Genomic DNA, 18,312 nt, shown 5'->3' with positions numbered 1-18,312 from the left:
TGAGGTTCAGAGAGGCCTCAGCAGAATGGGCAGGAGAGCTAGCAGAGCCCAGTACCTTGGTGTCCTTATGGGTAAGGTGGGGACAGTGCCGCTGCTTACCTTGCAGGGCTGTTGGGAGAACGAGACAAGGGGGCTGCAGCTTTACACACTGCAAAATGGTGGCGTCCTGGAATCGCAAACTTGAGCAGAGACACCAAGGTCCTTAGGGGGCTTATTAAAGCAGCACAAATCACAATAGCCAGCAGGTGGAAATACCAAATGTCCATCAGCTGAGGGTTGGATAAACAACATGTGGTCCATACTTATTACAGAATATTATTCGGCCACAGACAGGAATGAAGCGCTGGTTCATGCTACGATGTGGAGGACCCTTGAAAACGTTATACTACATGAAAGAGGCCAGACGCAAAAACCATATATGATTCCATTTACATGAACTGTGCAGAAGAGGTAAATCCATAGAGACAGGAACTAGATTAGTGGTTACCAGGGTTGAGGGAGAGGGGGATGGAGTTTCTTTTGAGGTTGATGGAAATGTTCTGGAATTAGACAGTGGTGGTGGTTGTTCAACTCTAAACATACTAAAAACTACTGACTGAACTGTAAACTTTGAAAGGGTGAATTTTACAATATGTGAATTATTCCTCAAGAAAACTGTGATTTAAATGCCCCTCCCTAAGCTCCAGACCCAGGCTTTCTGACTCAGTAATCACACACTTTACACGCTCCCCAGGAAGTTCTTATAATTGCAAAACTGGGAAGGGAAGTGATTTGTCCAATCCAGTCCGGCTCTGAGCCGCTCCCAGGATCCAGAGAGGACTCCTGAGAGCCCATCCTCAGGACTGGCCTCTGAAAGTCGGGGAAAGAGAGAGGGAAACAGACAAGAGGAAAAGTCAAGCGGGAGGGAGGTTGGGGCGCTACTTTAGACGGGGTAGTCGGGGCCCTTGCACCATTATCTCCTGTTGTGAACAGTGCCTCCCCAGGAAGCTAGATGACCCCTGTGGTAAGGAATTAAGAGGTGGGGACAAAATAAATTGGGATGAAGGGGCACATCTCCTGGGCAGAATTCCAGATGGTGTAGATAAAGCTCATCACTCCTGAAGTATGGGCCGCCCATGGCCACTTCCTTCTAAAGAAAACAGGATAGAAACAGGGAAAAACAGAGAAACCTGACCAACAAGCCCTCAGCCAAGTGATCAAGATCAACATGAGGGCTTCCCTGGTGGCACAGTGGTTGAGAGTCCGCCTGCCAATGCAGGGGACACGGGTTCGCGCCCCAGTCCGGGAAGATCCCACATGCCGTGGACCGGCTGGGCCCGTGAGCCATGGCCGCTGAGCCTGCGCGTCCAGAGCCTGTGCTCCGCAACGGGAGAGGCCGCAGCAGTGAGAGGCCCGCGTACCGGGAAAAAAAAAAACAAAAAAAAACATAAAATTAAAAAGTCTCCCCTCCAGGTTCCTCCGGGGCACCTAACCAAATGTCCCCCTCAGCGTCGTCAGCACTGCAATACCTTTTGGTCACATTTGAATTTAGGCCACAGAACAGTGCTCCCCAAATGAGTCAGCAACCCGGCCTTCTGATTTTAAAGCAGTGGATCTTTCTGAAATGCTGGAAATGTCCCGTAGCTGTCCGATCCAGGACAGTAGCCACTAGCCCCACGTAGAAACTGGGCACTTTCGGGGGACTGGCGTCCTCTGAAGGGGCGGGGCCCCGGACACGGGGCCGGTCGCCCACCAATGCACCTCGATGATCGTGGGGTTGAGCACATTGGGAAGGGCCCGTGGTCCCCCTGCACAGAGCATCTGCGTTCAGTCCCAGGTCAGTCTACCTCAGAGGTCTGAACCTCTGCCACGGGGGAGCGATATTCTTACAGCGAGGAGACAGTCGTCCAGGGAAACAAAGAATTAATTACAGCGAAGAATCGAGGAGGTGGGCGAGACCTTCCAGGGACTCTCGGCCCTGCCTGTGCAGGAGAATCTGCCGGATCCCCGGCCACACCTGGACGGAGGGAATCGGAACCTCCGGGTGGGGCTCAGGCCTCGGCCGCGGCTGGGAGGCCAGCCACTCTTCTGTGGTCTCCAGGGGACTTGAGGGGAAGCAGTGACTTGCCGCTGATGGTACCTCCCATCTAAAGAGGGGGCTAGAATTACAGTCACAGCAGCAAAAGGGAAATGCAGAATGGAAAACACCTCCTCCGGAAAGTCTCCCTTCCTGGCCCCAGCTGAAAGGGGCAATGCGGTGGTACCTACCGAGCAGGGCCCTGATCATAGCACAAGGCTGCTTCCCTACCTGGGCTCCCACCAGAGAGTACGGCTCCTTCTGGGACGTGGACACCGCCTGCCCCTCTGAGGTCTCCGAGGCAAGGCGACAGCATGAACCCCGCAGGCCTGACCTCACCTGCTGTTTCTGGCCCTTGGCAGCTCCCATTGGTGGGGGCCCAGCCACTTCAGCGGGTACCCGTTCCATCCTTCATCTCCTAGAGCCCTTGAGCCCTTGAGAGGAGGGCCGGGACCGACACAGGTGAGTCCTCAGCTGTGTCTGATGCAGCCGTGTAGACAGCGGGGGCTCCTGCACGCAGCGGCAGTATTGTTTCTTCTCAGGACAGCCCTCAAGGTGTTCTCTCTGTTGAGTGCGGTGACAAGTGCAGCAGGAAAGACAGGCGGCGCCAGTTCTCCAGGGCTGCTGTGTAAGCTGCTACCAGAACCTGGACCAGATCCCGCGCCCAGTGGCAGGCTGTGTGAGGGATGCAGGTCGGGGAGTGACATGCGCCGATTTGCAGTTTAGAAAGAGAACTCTGGGGGATGGAGTGGGGGTGGGACTCGGTCTGGCAGCAGGAGACTCACCTGGAGGCTGGGAGCAGACGTCTAGCAGAGCTGTGGCACCTAGGGCACAGCCATGGGGATCTAGAGGAGGGACGGTCTGAAACCAGAGCCCATGGACTGTCTGCCAGTGTCCAGAAAAGCCAGGTCCGGGGACGCCTCCGGAACCCACCCAGGTGACCACAGCTACCATACAGCCTGGCAGTGTCCCCGCCGCCAGCCCCACCCCTGAGCCTGCGAGTCCCTCCCTGCCGCTCCCCAGCCACCAGGGTCTGGCGAGGGAGCCATCCCGCCAGTCGCACGGTGCACATCACGGCTGAGCCAGGGGCTCTCAAATGCCTCCGACATGGTGCGAATACACTCTTGTGTCTTTTTGCCATCTGCCGCTGTCATTAAAAACTTACATTTCCATCTGTTTTCACACTTTTCTCGCCTCCCAGCTTCCCTTCCCGGAGGCATGTAGCACGAATCCCACGCCGAGGACCCGAACGTTCCCTCGCCTCTTGGAATCTGGGAGCTTCTCCGCGACGCACGGGGGTTAGGGGTAACGGCCTTTGTGGGTGACCAGAGCTGTTAATTCCTCTTAGGTCGCCACTGACAGTGACCTCTGCCCCTCCCCACACACACTTTGCGGGGAGCCACTTACAAAACTTTTGTTGGTCGTTTTCATCTGTATGTGTGGCTTTGGCATTAAAAATACATGAAAAGGGGCTTCCCTGGTGGCGCAGTGGTTGAGAGTCCGCCTGCCGATGCAGGGGACACGGGTTCGTGCCCCGGTCGGGGAAGATCCCACATGCCGCAGAGCGGCTGAGCCCGTGAGCCATGGCCGCTGAGCCTGCGCGTCCGGAGCCTGTGCTCCGCAACGGGAGAGGCCCGCGTACCACAAAAAAAAAAAAAAAAAAAAAAAAATATATATATATGTATATATATATATAAACTGCAGACATTAGTAACCATTCCCCCAGAATGTATTTCAGGAAGAACAGACTAGAGAAATAAGGATCAGGGAGCCATGTTTTGAGTTCAAAGCAAGTTGTCATTCTAGACCAGCCCCAAAGAGACACCCACCCCCAGCTATATGGCATCCCTGACCTTTCATGAAGGGTCAAGTCCACGTAGAACCCAACAACCCCACGAGGTCGTGACCACAAACTACTCCTGGTAGACCTTCTCAAATACAGCTTTGCACGCGTCAGCATAGTCACTAACATTCTAGAGGGCTTTTCAGACCCTGTGCCAGGCGTTATTCGAGGTTCTGTACGCGTGGTCATCCACTGCATCTTCCCAACAACCTAGTTACTACCCTCATTTGAAGACTGGGGAAAACTGAAGCTCAGAGAGGCAAAGTAACTTGCTCCAGGTCACCCAGCTGAGAAATGGAGCACGGGGATGGACCCCAGGAAGCAGGGGCCAATTCAGGGTAAGGAGCAGGTTTCTGCTGCTGGGCACCCGGGGCTCAGACCCTGCGGAACCTGGGGCAGCTAGGAAGCCTGGTTCCTCACAGTGTGTCCCCGGGCCAGCAGCACTGCCTCCCTGTGAGCTGGTTAGGGATGCACAACAGCAGGCCCTACCTCAGACCACCCTGGGACGGGATCTGGATTTGAACCAGCTCCCCACTGCAAAGCACCGGTTGCCTCACGGCCCCCACAAGGGACAAGGAAGGTGGGGAATCTACCCGCTAACTCTCATCCACAGTGGGTGAGGGGTACTGCCAGGCGGCCCTGAGAGCCTGCACCCCAACTGCTCCTGCACCGAAGGAAGCCCTTGGAAAGAAAGGTGCGGGTGCGGCAGCAGAATCCTGCTGGCACATAAAGGGGGGGGGCACTGCCCCTGCAGATGTGGTCCCAGGTACCCTGCTCTTACCACCCACCCCACATTCACACCCTCAATCTCCCAGACTCCTCACATCCCCGTGGAATTGTGCCCATTCCCCAGATGAGCAAATGGAGGCCCAGGGAGGTTGGTGACCTGTGTGATTATGACTCCCATTTACTGACTGTCTGCTCTGTGCCAGGGACCATGTGGGGTTTTACGTAGATCATTTTCCTTAATCCACATGTGCACCCCACATGGGAGGTCCTGTTACCCTCACGTTTACAGGTGAAGAAAAGGTTCAGAGAGGTTGAACGGCTTCCCAAGGCCACACAGCACCATGCGGCTCCGGCTGACACCCTTGCACCCCTAATCTTTCTCACGGCTCCTAAGAGGGATGCTGGGGCTGCAGTGGGGTCCCATGCCCCCTGATGTCATGCCCTAGAGCTTGCACGGAGCAGGCCCCCTACACCTCGCCCCTCCCTCACGGGGAGACACAGCTTGCTTGAAGGCAGAGCCTCAGGGGCAGTGAGTAACGTCACGGAGTTTCCTGCAGCCTGGGGTGCAGGTGTCACCAGTAAGGGCCCCCCTCACTCAGCCGGCACCGTTCTGGGGTATGTGACCCGGGCTGGCTTCACCAGGGCCTCCAGATTCAAGAGGCCCAGAGCCCAGGACTGGTGTGGGTGCCTTGGACCTCAATACCTTTCTTTCTCCAGGAGACCAAGGGGACTCGCCTGGGCCCTGCAAGAAAGCCAAACCAGCACCCCAGGGCTGCACAGCCTCTGACCGGCCCCTCCACCTCGTCTCCAGCTCACAGCCCTCTTCCCATTGCCACGGGCACTAAAAGCCTGGGATGAAGTGGCGATGAGCCAGGGCAGGCTGCTGAGTGGGCTGGAGGCCTCTGAGCGGTGCCCAGGAGGTGTGTGGGCTCCTCCAGCTGTGGACGGAGCCAGCCCTCAGGGCGGGCACCCAGCCCCGAGACCCAGCATCCCCTGTGTTCCAGAGGGAAAAGGACGGGGACAAAGTGTCAGCGTCACATCCAAGCAGATATGAGGGGCACTGGGAATCCAGGCGGAAAGGGATGCTTTGCCTGGACAATCAACAAGAAATATGTGCTGGGAGGAAGCTCTGTGAGGATGGTAAGAGAACAGGGTCGGGGCCTCCCTGGGGGTGCAGTGGTTAGGAACCTGCCTGCCAATGCAGGGGACGCGGGTTCCAGCCCTAGGCTGGGAGGATCCCACATGCCGCGGAGCAACTAAGCCCGCGCGCCACAACTACTGAGCCCACGCGCCACAACTACGGAGCCTGCACTCTAGAGCCCGTGCTCCACAACTAATAAGCCCGTGCTCCACAACTACTGAGCCTGTGCTCTAGAGCCTGCAAGCCACAGCTACTGAGCCCGTGCACCACAACTACGGAGCCTGCACTCTAGAGACCGTGAGCCACAACTACTGAGCCCATGCTCTACAACTACTGAGCCCGTGCTCTAGAGCCCGCGAGCCACAAGTACTGAGCCCGTGTGCCACAGCTACTGAAGCCCGCGCGCCTAGAGCCCGTGCTCTACAACAAGAGAATCCACCGCAATGAGAAGCCCGTGCACCGCAACGAAGAGTAGCCCCTACTCGCCGCAACTAGAGAAAGCCCGTGTGCAGCAATGAAGACCCAAACGCAGCCAAAAATAAATAAATTTATATTAAAAAAAGAAAAGAGTATGGGGTCTGGGTTCAAATTCTTACTATCTGATGGCCTTGGGCAAGGGATCTAAGCCTCTAAGTTCCTCAAGTGCCCCATCTGTAAAATGGGGATAATAATAGTGTCTATGCTGGGAGACTGGATTATTATTCCCAGCCCGTCTCTCACTCCCTTTAATAGACATGTCCATCCCTTCCTGTGCCATGGGACCGCCCAGCTCACCCACGTGGGGTTTGGCCGTGTGACTTGCTTGGCCCACACGCCGAAGCTGAGAATGCTCTCGCACGGCCTGGCTTGTGCTCTGTGCATCTGTCACAAGAACGCGCTCCAGTAGCTGCTGGCCACAGAATGAGGTGGCACAGGACACTCTGCAAATCAAGAGGCCAAGACCATCCAAAGACCCATCACCAGCCGGACCAGCCCCTCCGTGATAAGCGATTCTCTGGAGCCTACCTGTGTACCTGGGTGTGCACCACCTTCTCTGCCCGCCCAAGAAGCAGGGTCCACTGCTCGTTACACGGGATCTTTACTTACAGTACAGAAAAGAAATTATAAATCACTTTTTGGACTGTTTCAATGTTCTGTAAGACAACTTGTAAAAAATGAAGCCAGCCCTTTGCAAGGAGTCCTTATATGTGCAGACCTCCTGGGCACCCGTCTGCATGGCCCAGGCCGCTGGGAGTCTGTCTAGAAGAGAGCCTCTCCCTGGTACCCAGATGGCCGTCACTGTGCCTCGGGGTCGGCGAGAATATGTAGGCATCAGAGGTCCGGTCCACTCAACGGGGGCTGGGAAATGTCGTTCTGGACGAGGGCAGGGCCGATTCCTCGCTCCTCTCGCCACGCCTCTGCTGGTCCAGTGCCGGAATCTCTCTGTCTTCCCAGCCAGCGTTCTCAGCACATCTGCCCCAGGCACCCCGGGACGTGCCAAGCGAAGGGCAGCCAGGGAAGGATCCAGTGCAGGGAAATCCCCGACCCACGCGTGCCTTCTCCTCAGGCCTCAGGGTCTGCTTCTCCATCCTCCGGGCCCGACCCTGACTCCTCCAGCCAGACTAGGAGACAGAGGGGGGCGTCAACATCTGGATGGACCCCACCACCACAGCCAGGCCCCTTTCCCTGGGAGCTCCATGGCCGGTGCCTCTGGGCACCTTGCTTTGTACCAGCGCCCCAGCTCCCTGTGCATACGGCACGGGTGTCAGCCGCTTCTGAGAGGGGACCCCAGTGATGCTGGGGCTCACCCGGGTCCCACGGGATTTCCCACCCATCCTCTGCCCACACCCAGCACCGAGCTCCCCCAGATCTCCGGCTGAGGTCCCTGGGATTGTACCCCTGGCCCCATCCTTGGCTTGGCCTCTTCTGAGTGCCTGTCTGGAGATGCCTTCAGGCCCGAGGCTGGGCGGGAGGTCCCCGCTTCTAGACGGGGAGTTGAGACCCACAGAGGGGTGACCTTCCCCCAATGAGCAGGGTAGTCTGGGCAGGGCAGGGTTCTCTCCAGTCCCTTGCTGTGGGGGGAGCCCCAGGTATCTGATCACCACTCAGAGCCCACAGCCCTGGAGGGAGTGCTGCCCTAAATATCGCTGGTGAGAAGACCAAGGACACAGGCCGCATGCGGGCAGTGAAGTCAGGCCCTTGACCTTCCTTGTCACGAATGCTCACGGCCTCTCTGAGGCACAGCTGTTCTCTGTGAGACAGGGGAGCCGAGGCCTCGTTCCCAAAATCACACGCTACTGCGTGGCAGAGCCGGGATCCAAATTCAGGGTTTTGTGCCTCCAAGGCCTGTGCCCTTTCTCCTACACCTCCCTCTCTACATGGGGAAAAGCAGAGGGTCAGGCCTGAGCTCTGCCACCAGACAGGACAGGAGGGGCCCCCTGTGCTGGTCCCTCGGCACTAATCCACCCCGGGACTCCGTGGGCTCTCAGGGCCTCTGGGCTCTCACCCCGCGGACCCTGAGGAGTAACCATGAGTCTCCCCGGCACTCACACTGGCCCTAGGAGCAGGGAAGGAGGTTATGATCCCATCTTACAGACGAGAACACTGAGGCACTGAGAGAGAAGGGAGCGTAATGGCAGAGCCAAGGACCAGGGCCTCGGCTGCCCACACTCAGCTCTCTGATTAGACGCTGAAGCAGAAACCCAGCTCTTCTCCCACCCTGCTGTGTGCCCTTGGGTGAGTTGCTGTCCCTCTCTGAACCTCAGTTTCCCCAGCTATAAGCTAGAGATAAGGGCGGTACTCACAGCCCACAGGGTTGGAGCGAGAATTAAATAAGATTTGTGGAAAGCATTTAGCCCAGTGCCGGGCACTTGAAAAGGTGACACAGGACTGTGACCAATGGCTATCACTACTGTGCATGGCCCAGCTCCAGTAACCACACGGGGCCTGGCCCGAGCCCGACGGCTTCTCCAGCTCATTCCCCCTGGCGGGCAAGCTGACATCCAAACTGAGAACTTCTGGAAAAGCCTCCCCAAGTCCCCCACTGACTCCCACCACTCCCACATCAGCCTTGAAGGCCCGTGTCCTCTGCAGGAGCCAGGCAGGGCTCGCGTCACCACCGTTGATTGGCTGAATGACGGTAGCCACCAAGACGGGGTCTAGCCTGGCAGTCCAGAGCGCAAGCTCCAGATCTCACGGCCTGGGTCTGAATCCCAACTCTGCCACGTACCAGCGGTACGGCGAGCGTCTCAACCTCTCTGAACATCAGTTTACCCATCTACAGAATGGGGATGATGAAAACGGGACCTAACTCAGAGCTACTGTGAGACCTCAAGGAAAAATCATAATCAGTAAGTCCCCTACATACGAACCTTCAAGTTGCAAACTTTCAAAGATGCAAACGTGCGTTCGCACGTCCAATCACGTAAGTTAGTTCACGTGTCTGGCGTACATCGTCACGTGCGTGCATCCTCTACAAGCGGCTGTGCGCTTGTGCACTTTCCTGTACAGGACTGTATAGACTACAGCAGTACAGTGTCCTTATTTCAAGCCCAGGATGTCCGGAAGCAAGTGTAAAAGCAGCGGTGATGTAGCTGGTACTGCACTACCCAGACATCACTGGACCGTTTTTTCAAGAGAGTAGCTAGACTTGAGTCCAGCAAGAAACCAGAACCTGTGCCGTCAACGTCAGGCACGAGTGAAACTGCAGCTGGCCCTCCGTCTCCTGTTGCTGACGGTCCTTGCCAGCCCCTGGGTGCCAGGTGTTGTGCTCTACTACTGTACTTTTCAAGGGACTGTACTGTAAGTGTGTTTGTTTATGTATTATTTGTGAAAGGTATTATAAACCTATTACAGCACGGTACTATCTAGCCAACTGTGTTAGTTGGGTACCTAGGCTAGCTCTGCTGGACTTAAGAATGCGCTCTCGGAATGGAACCCGTTCGTGTGTAGCGGACTTACCGTATTATTCGCAACAGCAGCAATAAATCTGTTCATGAAAAATGTCCCACTGGCTCCCATAGTGTCCAGAAAGGGGCCGGGGGTGGGGACACAGCAGTTTGGGCGGCTCCCTCTCACCCTCTCTCTGGGAACGGTCCCACCCCTTCTCTCCTCCCTGCAGTGAGCTGCCACGGAAGGCACGGAGATCAGCCACAGCCTGGGCGCGGGGGAGTTTCCAAGCCTGTCCTGTCCAGCTGAACCGCGGCGGCCGGTAGGACGGAGGCCCAGTTCCCCAGCTGCGGGGGAAGGCACCTCCACCCGTCACCTCCGTGGGCCCGCCCAGCCCCATCCATCACTCGCCCGGCTGCCGGCAGGGGCTGTCCAGCTAATCACTTAACGTGCCACACCTTGCTGAGGCTGGTGCCACGGCGAGGGGCCCACGGTGGAGTGTACGCAGAGCCGAGTGTAAATTTTTAATAAACTGGGGGTGGGGGCAGACCCACAGCCCGGAAGGGGGCCCCGTGAGCCGCGCCCAGCCAGGCCCCCCAGACCCGCTGGCTCAGCGTGGTGGCAGGGTGGCCTCACCTGCCCTCCGGGAGTCCCTCGGCAGGGTCACGCCCGTGGGGGTCGGCGGGGTGATGATGATGTTGGGTACATCCAGGTGCTTGTCGCTCAGGACGGGGGCCTCATCATGGCTGCCGCTGACACACATTTTTAAGCCTGAGAGGGCAGGCCGTGGAACACACACGTACACGCACGACAGAGAGACAAGCATCAGTGGAGGCCGGGGACTGCCCACCACTCCTGCCGGCCGCCCTTCTCCAGCACTGTGTGTCCCCACGCCACACGTGAGGAAACTGAGCCTCAGGACGGCGAAATGACCCGTCCGACCCTGCGCAACTTGGCGAGGGCGTGAATTTTCTTTGCTTTGTTCACTAATGTGACCTGGGTGTGTGACACGCAGTAGGTATTCAAAACACGGCTCTGAATGGATGAAACCAACCGGGCTTGAACCGGAACCCAGACCTGTCCGAATCATAGCCATGTGTGAAGTGATCTCTCCCACAAATTATTTTCTGAGAGAGTTTGTGCGAGATCAGTATTGTTTCTTCCTTAAGAGTGACTGAACTCACCGGAGAAACTGTCTGGGCCTGGAATTTTCTTTGGGCAATTTGGTTTCTTTAATAGAGATGGAGCTATTCAGATTTTCTGTTTCCTCTTGCGTCCATTTGGCTACGTTGCATTAATCAAGGACTCTGTCCATTTCTTCTAAGTTGTTGAATTCCTTCTCTGCTCTCTCCCGTAAACTCAGTACAGGTAATCCAGCCCAGCCCAGTTTTCATCTCCAGCTGACATAAAAGTACTCTCGCCAAACCCCTTCCTCATTCTCCCCATCTGAGTCAAAGCCGTCACCACGCACTGGAAACCAGAGCCTCAGCCACAGTCCTCCTGTCCTCCTTGCCCTCCAACCCTCCGGCCAGTTTAATCAACCACCAAGCCCGCAGATTCCACCGCCTTAATACCTGGGACATCCTTCCTCTCCCCCTCTCACGCCCCTAGCTAGCCTCTCCACACCCCCCCACGCCCCTAGCTAGCCTCTCTGCCCCCTGGCTTACCCCTCAGCAGCCCACCCTCCAAACAGCAGCCAGAAACGGCAAACCTGATCATACCTCGCAGCTGCTCAGAATTCTCACCAGCTCTTGGCAACTAGCTACAGGCAGCATTTTTCCAAAAGTGTGTCCCCTGCAACACTGGCCTCCTCAGACTCCCTCAGGAAGAGGGTTCCATGATCAAATGAGTCTGCGAATCCCATCTACTCTGTCCTCTTGGAGAGTACCATGCATGTTAGAGAATTAAAGGCTCTGAGAAGTCCCGCACTAAGGAAGCTGCTTTCACTGTGCTTCAACCCGGGCTTCCTGAACTTAAATAACCTTGATGTCTGTTTTTGGAGGGACACCTGTTACCATCTCACAAGGCCATGAGTCATGAGATACATATTGGGAAATGCTGATCATAAATTAGAGTCAGCCTGTTAGCCCAGCCTTCAGCCTTCACGGTCTGGCCCAAACTCGTTTTGAAGCTTCATTCCCTGCCACCTGCCCACACGCCCCGAAATGCCCACAGCCCCCCAAATGCCCTGGGCTCCCCAGCCCTTTCGTGCCTTTGCACAGGCCACCGCGCCTGCCTGGAGCGCTCCTCGTTGCTTTGGCAGGGTGGTGACCTCCTACTGATCCTGCAAAAGCCAGCACAGTAGGCTCTTCTGTGGGGGAAGATGTCCCGGGTATCTGACCTCGCTCCTTCAGTCTGAGGTCTTCCAGGGCTCATCTCACTGTATGGCAACGACTAGTTCTGTCTCCCTTTACTGTGCGCGTCTGGAGGACAGCCTCTACTCACTCAGCCATGTGTCCCTTGAAGGTAGCATTCTGCCTGGGACAGAGCAAGTAGGGGTGCTTTCAATTTTAAATAAAAAACAACTTCAGGGGCTTCCCTGGTGACGCAGTGGTTGAGAGTCTGCCTGCCGATGCAGGGGACACGGGTTCGAGCCCTGGTCTGGGAAGATCCCACATGCTGCGGAGCAACTGGGCCCGTGAGCCATGGCCGCTGAGCCTGCGCGTCCGGAGCCTGTGCTCCACAACAAGAGAGGCTGCGATAGTGAGAGGCCCGTGCACCGCGATGAAGAGTGGCCCCCGCTCGCCGCAACTAGAGAAAGCCCTCGGACAGAAACGAAGACCCGACACAGCCATAAATACATAAATAAAATTTAAAAAAAAACACAACAACTTCAGGCACTGCTGAACTGGGTAGTCACATCTTTGTCTCTATGTCCCATCACTGTGGTTTTTTTCCCCCCCAAACAGCCCCAGACTGGACTGCATCAGCTCAAGTATCTGAGCCCCTAGCCAACATCAGGAACCGAGCAGTGGGGTGGCCTTCCCTGACCCCCACTGGGACAGTGCTCCTAAATGACCACTGTAGGGTTGGGGTGGTGGTTCTCAAGTATGTCCCCAACAGGTAGAGTCTAATTCCCCTCCTCTCCAGCACGGGATGGACTGAGGATGAATTCTAATGCCTAGAAAAAGAGGGAAGGGATGGCGTGTGACTTCAGGAGAGGTCATAAAAGACACTGCACTTCCTTCGTGCTCTCGCTCTGGGGAAGCCAGCCGCCACGTTGTAAGGATGCTCAAGCAGCCTGAGGAGAAGCCCAGGTGGTGAGCCAACAGCCATGGGAGGGAGCCACTTAGGAAGTGAGTCCGCCAGCCCAGGCAAGCCTACAGATGAGGCCACAGGCCCAGCCGACAGCTTGACTGTAACCTCACGAGACCCTCTGCGACGGAACCTCCAAGCTAAATCATCCCTGAATTCCCAACCCCCAGAAACTGTGAGATAATAAATATTTAAGCCACTAAGTTTGGGGGTGATTTGTTACCCAGCAGTAGGTAACTGATACAGTCAGCGCAGCTTGCCTGTCCTTGAAACTCCATTCCTGTTTCCCCGCTAGGGAGCCCCTGTGGCCCCCTGAATCTAACAGGCTGGTTAGTTTTGTAGAAAGAGGCCACGTCCCCTGCATCAGACTACAAGCCCCTCAGGAGTACCCACCAAGGCCGCTGCCGACCTTCTTGAAAGCCTTAGTATGCTGTTTCTTCCTGCCATCTTACACAGAAGCCCAGAATGTAAAACACATAAAAAGAAGCCACTTGGAGGAAGCCCTCCTGTTATCACTGCACCAGTCAGCCTTTAAGGATCATTGGCCACGTGCCAGACACTTCCTCCTTCAGTCTTCATGGCTACCCCGTGAGATGCAAACTCACAGACTGAGGACCAGAGAGGGTAAGAGCTTGCACAGCGGTGAACACCCAGTGCACAGGCAGGTGCAGGATCTGAACCCAAACTCGGGTCTGACTCCAAAAGCTTCTGCTTCTTGTAACCACGATCCTATAACAGAGCCAGGAAACTATCTGAAAGGTGCCTGAGAGTAAATATGCTTTACTTTCGGGGCTATGCAGTCTCTGTTGCAACTTCTCAGCTCTGCCACTGAGGGCAAACACAGCCACAGACAATATGTGAATGAGTGGGCGGGGCTGTGTGCCAATAAAACTTTATTTACTCAAATAGGAGGAGCAGCCAGCTTTGGCGCAAGGGCTGTGGTTTGCCACTGCCAGCTCTATAACATCCAGGGGTCGGGGAGTTTGGATCAGGGACATGCCTGACGTCCTAACAGGCAACAAAGGAACCTCAAAAGCCCGAGGCTCGTTAATGCCAAAACCAAAACCCAAATCCCAGACCTGGCTGCTGCTGCTGCTGCCAAGTGACAGGTGCTGGGCGTGAGGAAATGAACGGAATGAATGAATGGGAAGTACTTGCCCAGTGAGCTGGGGCCAAGAGGGTGTTCGGTCCCTGCTAGCTTCCTCGAGAATCATCCATAAAGTGTGTCTCGGGGAGCACCGGCCACAAAAGCAAGGTCTGACTATTATTATCTGTAACCGAAGGGAGTCTCCCTGCTCAGTCTCCAAGGCTCCTTCCTCGGCGAATATTCCAAAGTTCTAAAATAAAAGGCTAATGGAGAAAAACCACACTCCTCCCAGGGCCACCATTTGCATTTTAACATGTTCTGGGAGCTCGGTGACAAAGCCCACATTCTTTTTTTTTTTTTTGAGGTACGCGTCCTCTCACTGTTGTGGCCTCTCCCGTTGCGGAGCACAGGCTCCGGACGCGCAGGCTCAGCGGCCATGTGCGGCATGTGGGACTTTCCCGGATGAACCCGCGTCCCCTGCATCGGCAGGCGGACTCTCAACCACTGCGCCACCAGGGAAGCCCCAAAGCCCACATTCTTAATCAGGAAGCATCAGGTCGCTTGGTGGGCCCTGGAGAGATGCTGGAGGCTGAGAGGAGAGAGGGGAGGAGGGAGGGGAGGGGTGGGGAAGGGGGGAGATGGGAGGGAAGGGGGAAGGGGAGGGGGAAGGGAGAGGAAGGGGGAGGGAGGGGAGGGAGGAGAGAGCGAGGAGGAGATGGGGGAGGAGAGGAAGGAGGGAGAAGGGAGGGAGGGAGAGAAGGGGGGAGGGAGGAGGGAGGAGCGGGCGGGAAAGGAGGGGGCCAGGACTCCAGCCCCTCTCAACCCCCCAGGCCCCCCAGCCTCAGAGCAGAGGTGGCTGAGCACGAGGGAGCAGCTCTCAGGAGATAAAGCCGACTTTAGGGATTAAAAACAAAAGCCAGCCTTGCCCCAGACAAGAAGCTCATTTGTGCTAAAGCCAGAATGGTTATTTGTTAATTATGTGCCCGTCTCAGGCCAGTGAGAGCCCATTTCCTGAGGGGAAGGGCTTGGCTGGGATCCCAGGGGGCGGGGCCCCAGGAGGGAGGAAGCGGGGCCCCAGAGCCGCTGAAGATTTTGACTGGGCATGTGATGGGGGGCTTGCGCAGGAAGCCTTCTGGGCTGGCAGCTGTCACCCGCCTCAACCAGGCCCTGCTCTGGGGCACACGCCGTCTCAGTTGTGGAGACGGAACAAGCTGGGCCTGAGCTCTCTGGCCTCCTGGCGCCCACTTTCCCACGGGGGAAACGCGGAGGCTGTGATGGGAGGCCAGGCCGACTGCCTCTGAAAACCTGGTTCGGCCCTTGCCCATGCCCCGCTCCTGGGCAGTGGTTTTCCATCTTGGCTGCCTACTGCGGCCACCTGGAAAGTTTAAAAAATATCCCGGGGGGGGGGGGGGGGGACCCTGCCCCCAGGGGGCCAGATTTCACCGTGCTACACAGGCCACCAGGACTTTAAAACGTTCCTGGGTGACTCTGACAGCAGGGCTGAGACCCCCTGAGCTAGGGCACCTGGGAACACACGGCTTTCCTCGTATCCACGGCTGGAAAAATGGAGCTCTGATACCAATCTTGTAGGAATGAAATACAAGGTATGGGGCGTGGGGCTGCCCAGTGTGGGAGAAGCAGCCTGGGGTCAAACACTGGGGGAGGTGAGTACTGCTGCCGCCGCCTCCCACAGAGATGAGCCACCCCTTCTTAAGCACCCCCCGTGCCAGGCTCTGGGCGGAGTCCACGTTAATCCTCACACCATCCCTCGGATTGCACGCTAGGGTCATGGCCATTCTCCAGCGAGAAAACCAAGGCTTGGAGAAGGAAGGTGACGTGTCTGAGGACACGCAGAGGCCAGGTGGCTCCCAGGCCTGAGCACCCACCTCACTCCTTCCGGTATCAGCCACCACTTCTCATCCTTCAGAAGCCCTGAGCCAGGCCTATCCTCTGTTCAGGATGCCCCAGGCACGGGGGACACCGCACCATTCCTGGCCCCCGAGCCACCCAGAGGCCGCCAAGAGCAGGCATCGTGGCTTAAGGGCGCCCTCTGCTGGCTTTTTTTTTTAAATGGCGCTCGATCAGCACCCTGGTGCCGGCTCGCAGACCCTGCCTGGGACCACGTCCCTGGATATCCACTCTTCCCCAAGGCACCATCACACAGTGGCCCTGCCGGACCCACAGTGCAGTGGGAGGCCAGAACGTACACCTGGGTTCCTCCACTGGCGGGGCTCCACCTCTGGGCCTCCTTTCCTCACCTGCAAAAATGGGGGTACTTCATATTCGCCACCTCCAGGGGGCGCTGAGAAGATTAAGAGCCACACTGAAGCCTTCACTCCAGCCTAGGGGTCTGTTACACGCATTTCGCAGGTGAGGAAACCACAGAACCCGCCTTGCAGTGCACACTCAAGAAACACAAGCTGTTATTATTAACATGATATTCTAACCTTAGCACTTATTCACCGATGCAGCCAGTTCTGAGCACCACCCACCCTCTGCGTGCAGGTCAGGGACCTTGTCTCATCCCTGCAGTCACACAGCTGTCTGTGGAGTGACTCTGAAAAGATATTCCTGGTTCCAACTTAACACTCAAAGGAGACCCTTCCTCCTCATTGGGTTGGAAGGGCCACGGGCTCGGGAAGGAGGAAAAACCGAATCTGAGTCTCAGTCCTCCTGCTTCCCTTCTGTCACTTCCCCGAGCCCGGCCTGCTCACGTGCAGGGTGAGGGGATGCTTCCTTTCCCCTGCAGCGCACAGATAAAGCCCGCAGCACAGAGCCAGGCCCAGGGGAGATACTCAGTCCACAGGCACCTACTGTGCACCTACTGTGTGCTGGGCATTGTTCCAGGTGCTGGGGACACAGCAGAGAACAAGACCGTCTCAGCAGGTGGTTCTCTGCTTCTCCCGTCACACACTGACTTCCTCTGCCTCTTGCTTCAGGCCCCAGCAGCAAACCAGGACCCCAAAGAGTTCAGAGGAGGCTGGAAAAAATAACGAGGGTCCCCTCTGATCCAAGCCATTGTCGGGAGGGGCCCACATGGGTGATCTATGACAACAGGGCTCCCGGGAGGCCGGGGTCTGTGTGAGCATTTCGCAGGGATTCATTATTTGGTCCTTCCAACGAGGCCCATCTTCCAGATGGACACCCTGGGGCACAGAGAACTCACAGGGGATTTGACACACAGCCTGTCCTCCTGGGGGCCAGGAAGCAAAGAAACACGTTGCAGAGCCTGGGTCAGTGATAGGAGCAAGCAGCAGACGATGGCAGGGAGGGCTCTCGGGTCGGCAGCAGCACGCACAAAGGCCCTGGGGCCAGGCGGAGACTGGGGCTGGCACTAATTCCTCAGAGATGACCGGGTGTCTGGATTTAGTGCAGGTCTTTCAAAAAAAACAAATGGACAAATGCCTCCGAGGGTTCCAGATGCACTTAATCTTTTTCTTCTTTTTTTTTTAAATTCCAATTAAGGGGAAAGCCTTGCATTATTACGAATGAGGCCAGGGCGGATGGATGGGGGTTTTACCATTTCTCGGCAGCCCGGGCCCAACGGAGATGGCAGTGGATGTTTTAAATCTCTTTTTAATTAAGGGAAAAGCCCCAGCTTGCGTCAGGGATGAGCTACTGAAGAGAGAAGCTGGGAGGAGGAGACAGAGAGGAAGAAGCTTCGCCACGGCCAAGTGGGAAGTGTGTTCACCTCCCCGACAGCAACCAACCGCCTCCCTGCCTCTGCTGGACTCCGCAGTCCCTCCCTCCCCGCCAGCCCTGCCCGGTCCTGGTGGCGGGCCTCTCTCCTCCTCACACCAGCCCCTTGGGAAGGCTTCTCGGGGTCTCGGCCTGCAGAGTGAGGGCTCAGATGGTGGGGCCAGCCCGGCTCCATCACGTCTCCAATGTGTGATGGGCAAGCAGCCCCGCCCCCGGCCCTCAGTCTTCTGGCCTCTAAAATGGACTCAAGAGTAGGCCTGCCCTCAGAGGATGACGGAGAACTGAAGGCAAAGAAAATCCACAAAGCCCTTGATGCCTGCCTGAGCCGTGGGAAATGCGTGACGTGTGTAGCTCTGGGTCCTCAGCCTCGGCGCTGCTGACGTCTGGGGCCAGGTTATTCTTTGTGGTGGGGCCGTCCAGTGCTTTGAAGGGGGCTGATCAGCATCCTGGCCTCCAGATGCTGTAGCTCCCGCACTGGTGACAACAAAAAGTGTCTCCAGACATTGCCAAGTATCCCCTGGGGGCAGGGTTGTCAGATGAGATTCAGGACAAATAATTTGTTTTAGTATATGTCCCATGCTACATGTGGGACGTACGTACGTATCCTAGGCAATTAGTCCTCGTTTATCTGAATT

General features: G+C 56.6%; 1 protein-coding gene across 3 annotated transcripts in view; it reads right to left on the bottom strand.

Moving 5' to 3' along the window:
• Window positions 1-6,470: 6,470 nt before the first annotated feature.
• The window catches only part of CUNH16orf74 (chromosome unknown C16orf74 homolog), a 30,198-nt gene continuing 18,356 nt past the window's right edge, over window positions 6,471-18,312 (bottom strand). Inside the window, exons 1-3 of one of the 3 annotated variants that reach the window (XM_029206774.1) lie at window positions 11,978-12,286; window positions 10,273-10,407; window positions 6,471-7,370 (exon numbers count right to left, since the gene is read on the bottom strand). In XM_029206774.1, coding sequence (XP_029062607.1) covers window positions 7,312-7,370; window positions 10,273-10,399 — 186 coding nt within the window. In that variant the 5' untranslated portion in view covers window positions 10,400-10,407; window positions 11,978-12,286 and the 3' untranslated portion in view covers window positions 6,471-7,311. Of the gene's footprint in view, window positions 7,371-10,272; window positions 11,245-11,977; window positions 12,287-18,312 lie in introns of those variants that run through there. The other 2 variants (XM_029206773.1, XM_029206772.1) reach the window with 2 other exon arrangements.

Source organism: Monodon monoceros, unplaced genomic scaffold (genome assembly GCF_005190385.1).
Source record: "Monodon monoceros isolate NGI ecotype Baffin Bay Population unplaced genomic scaffold, NGI_Narwhal_1 Super_Scaffold_10, whole genome shotgun sequence".
Lineage (NCBI taxonomy): Eukaryota > Metazoa > Chordata > Mammalia > Artiodactyla > Monodontidae > Monodon > Monodon monoceros.
This window is presented reverse-complemented; position numbering and strand designations above follow the sequence as displayed.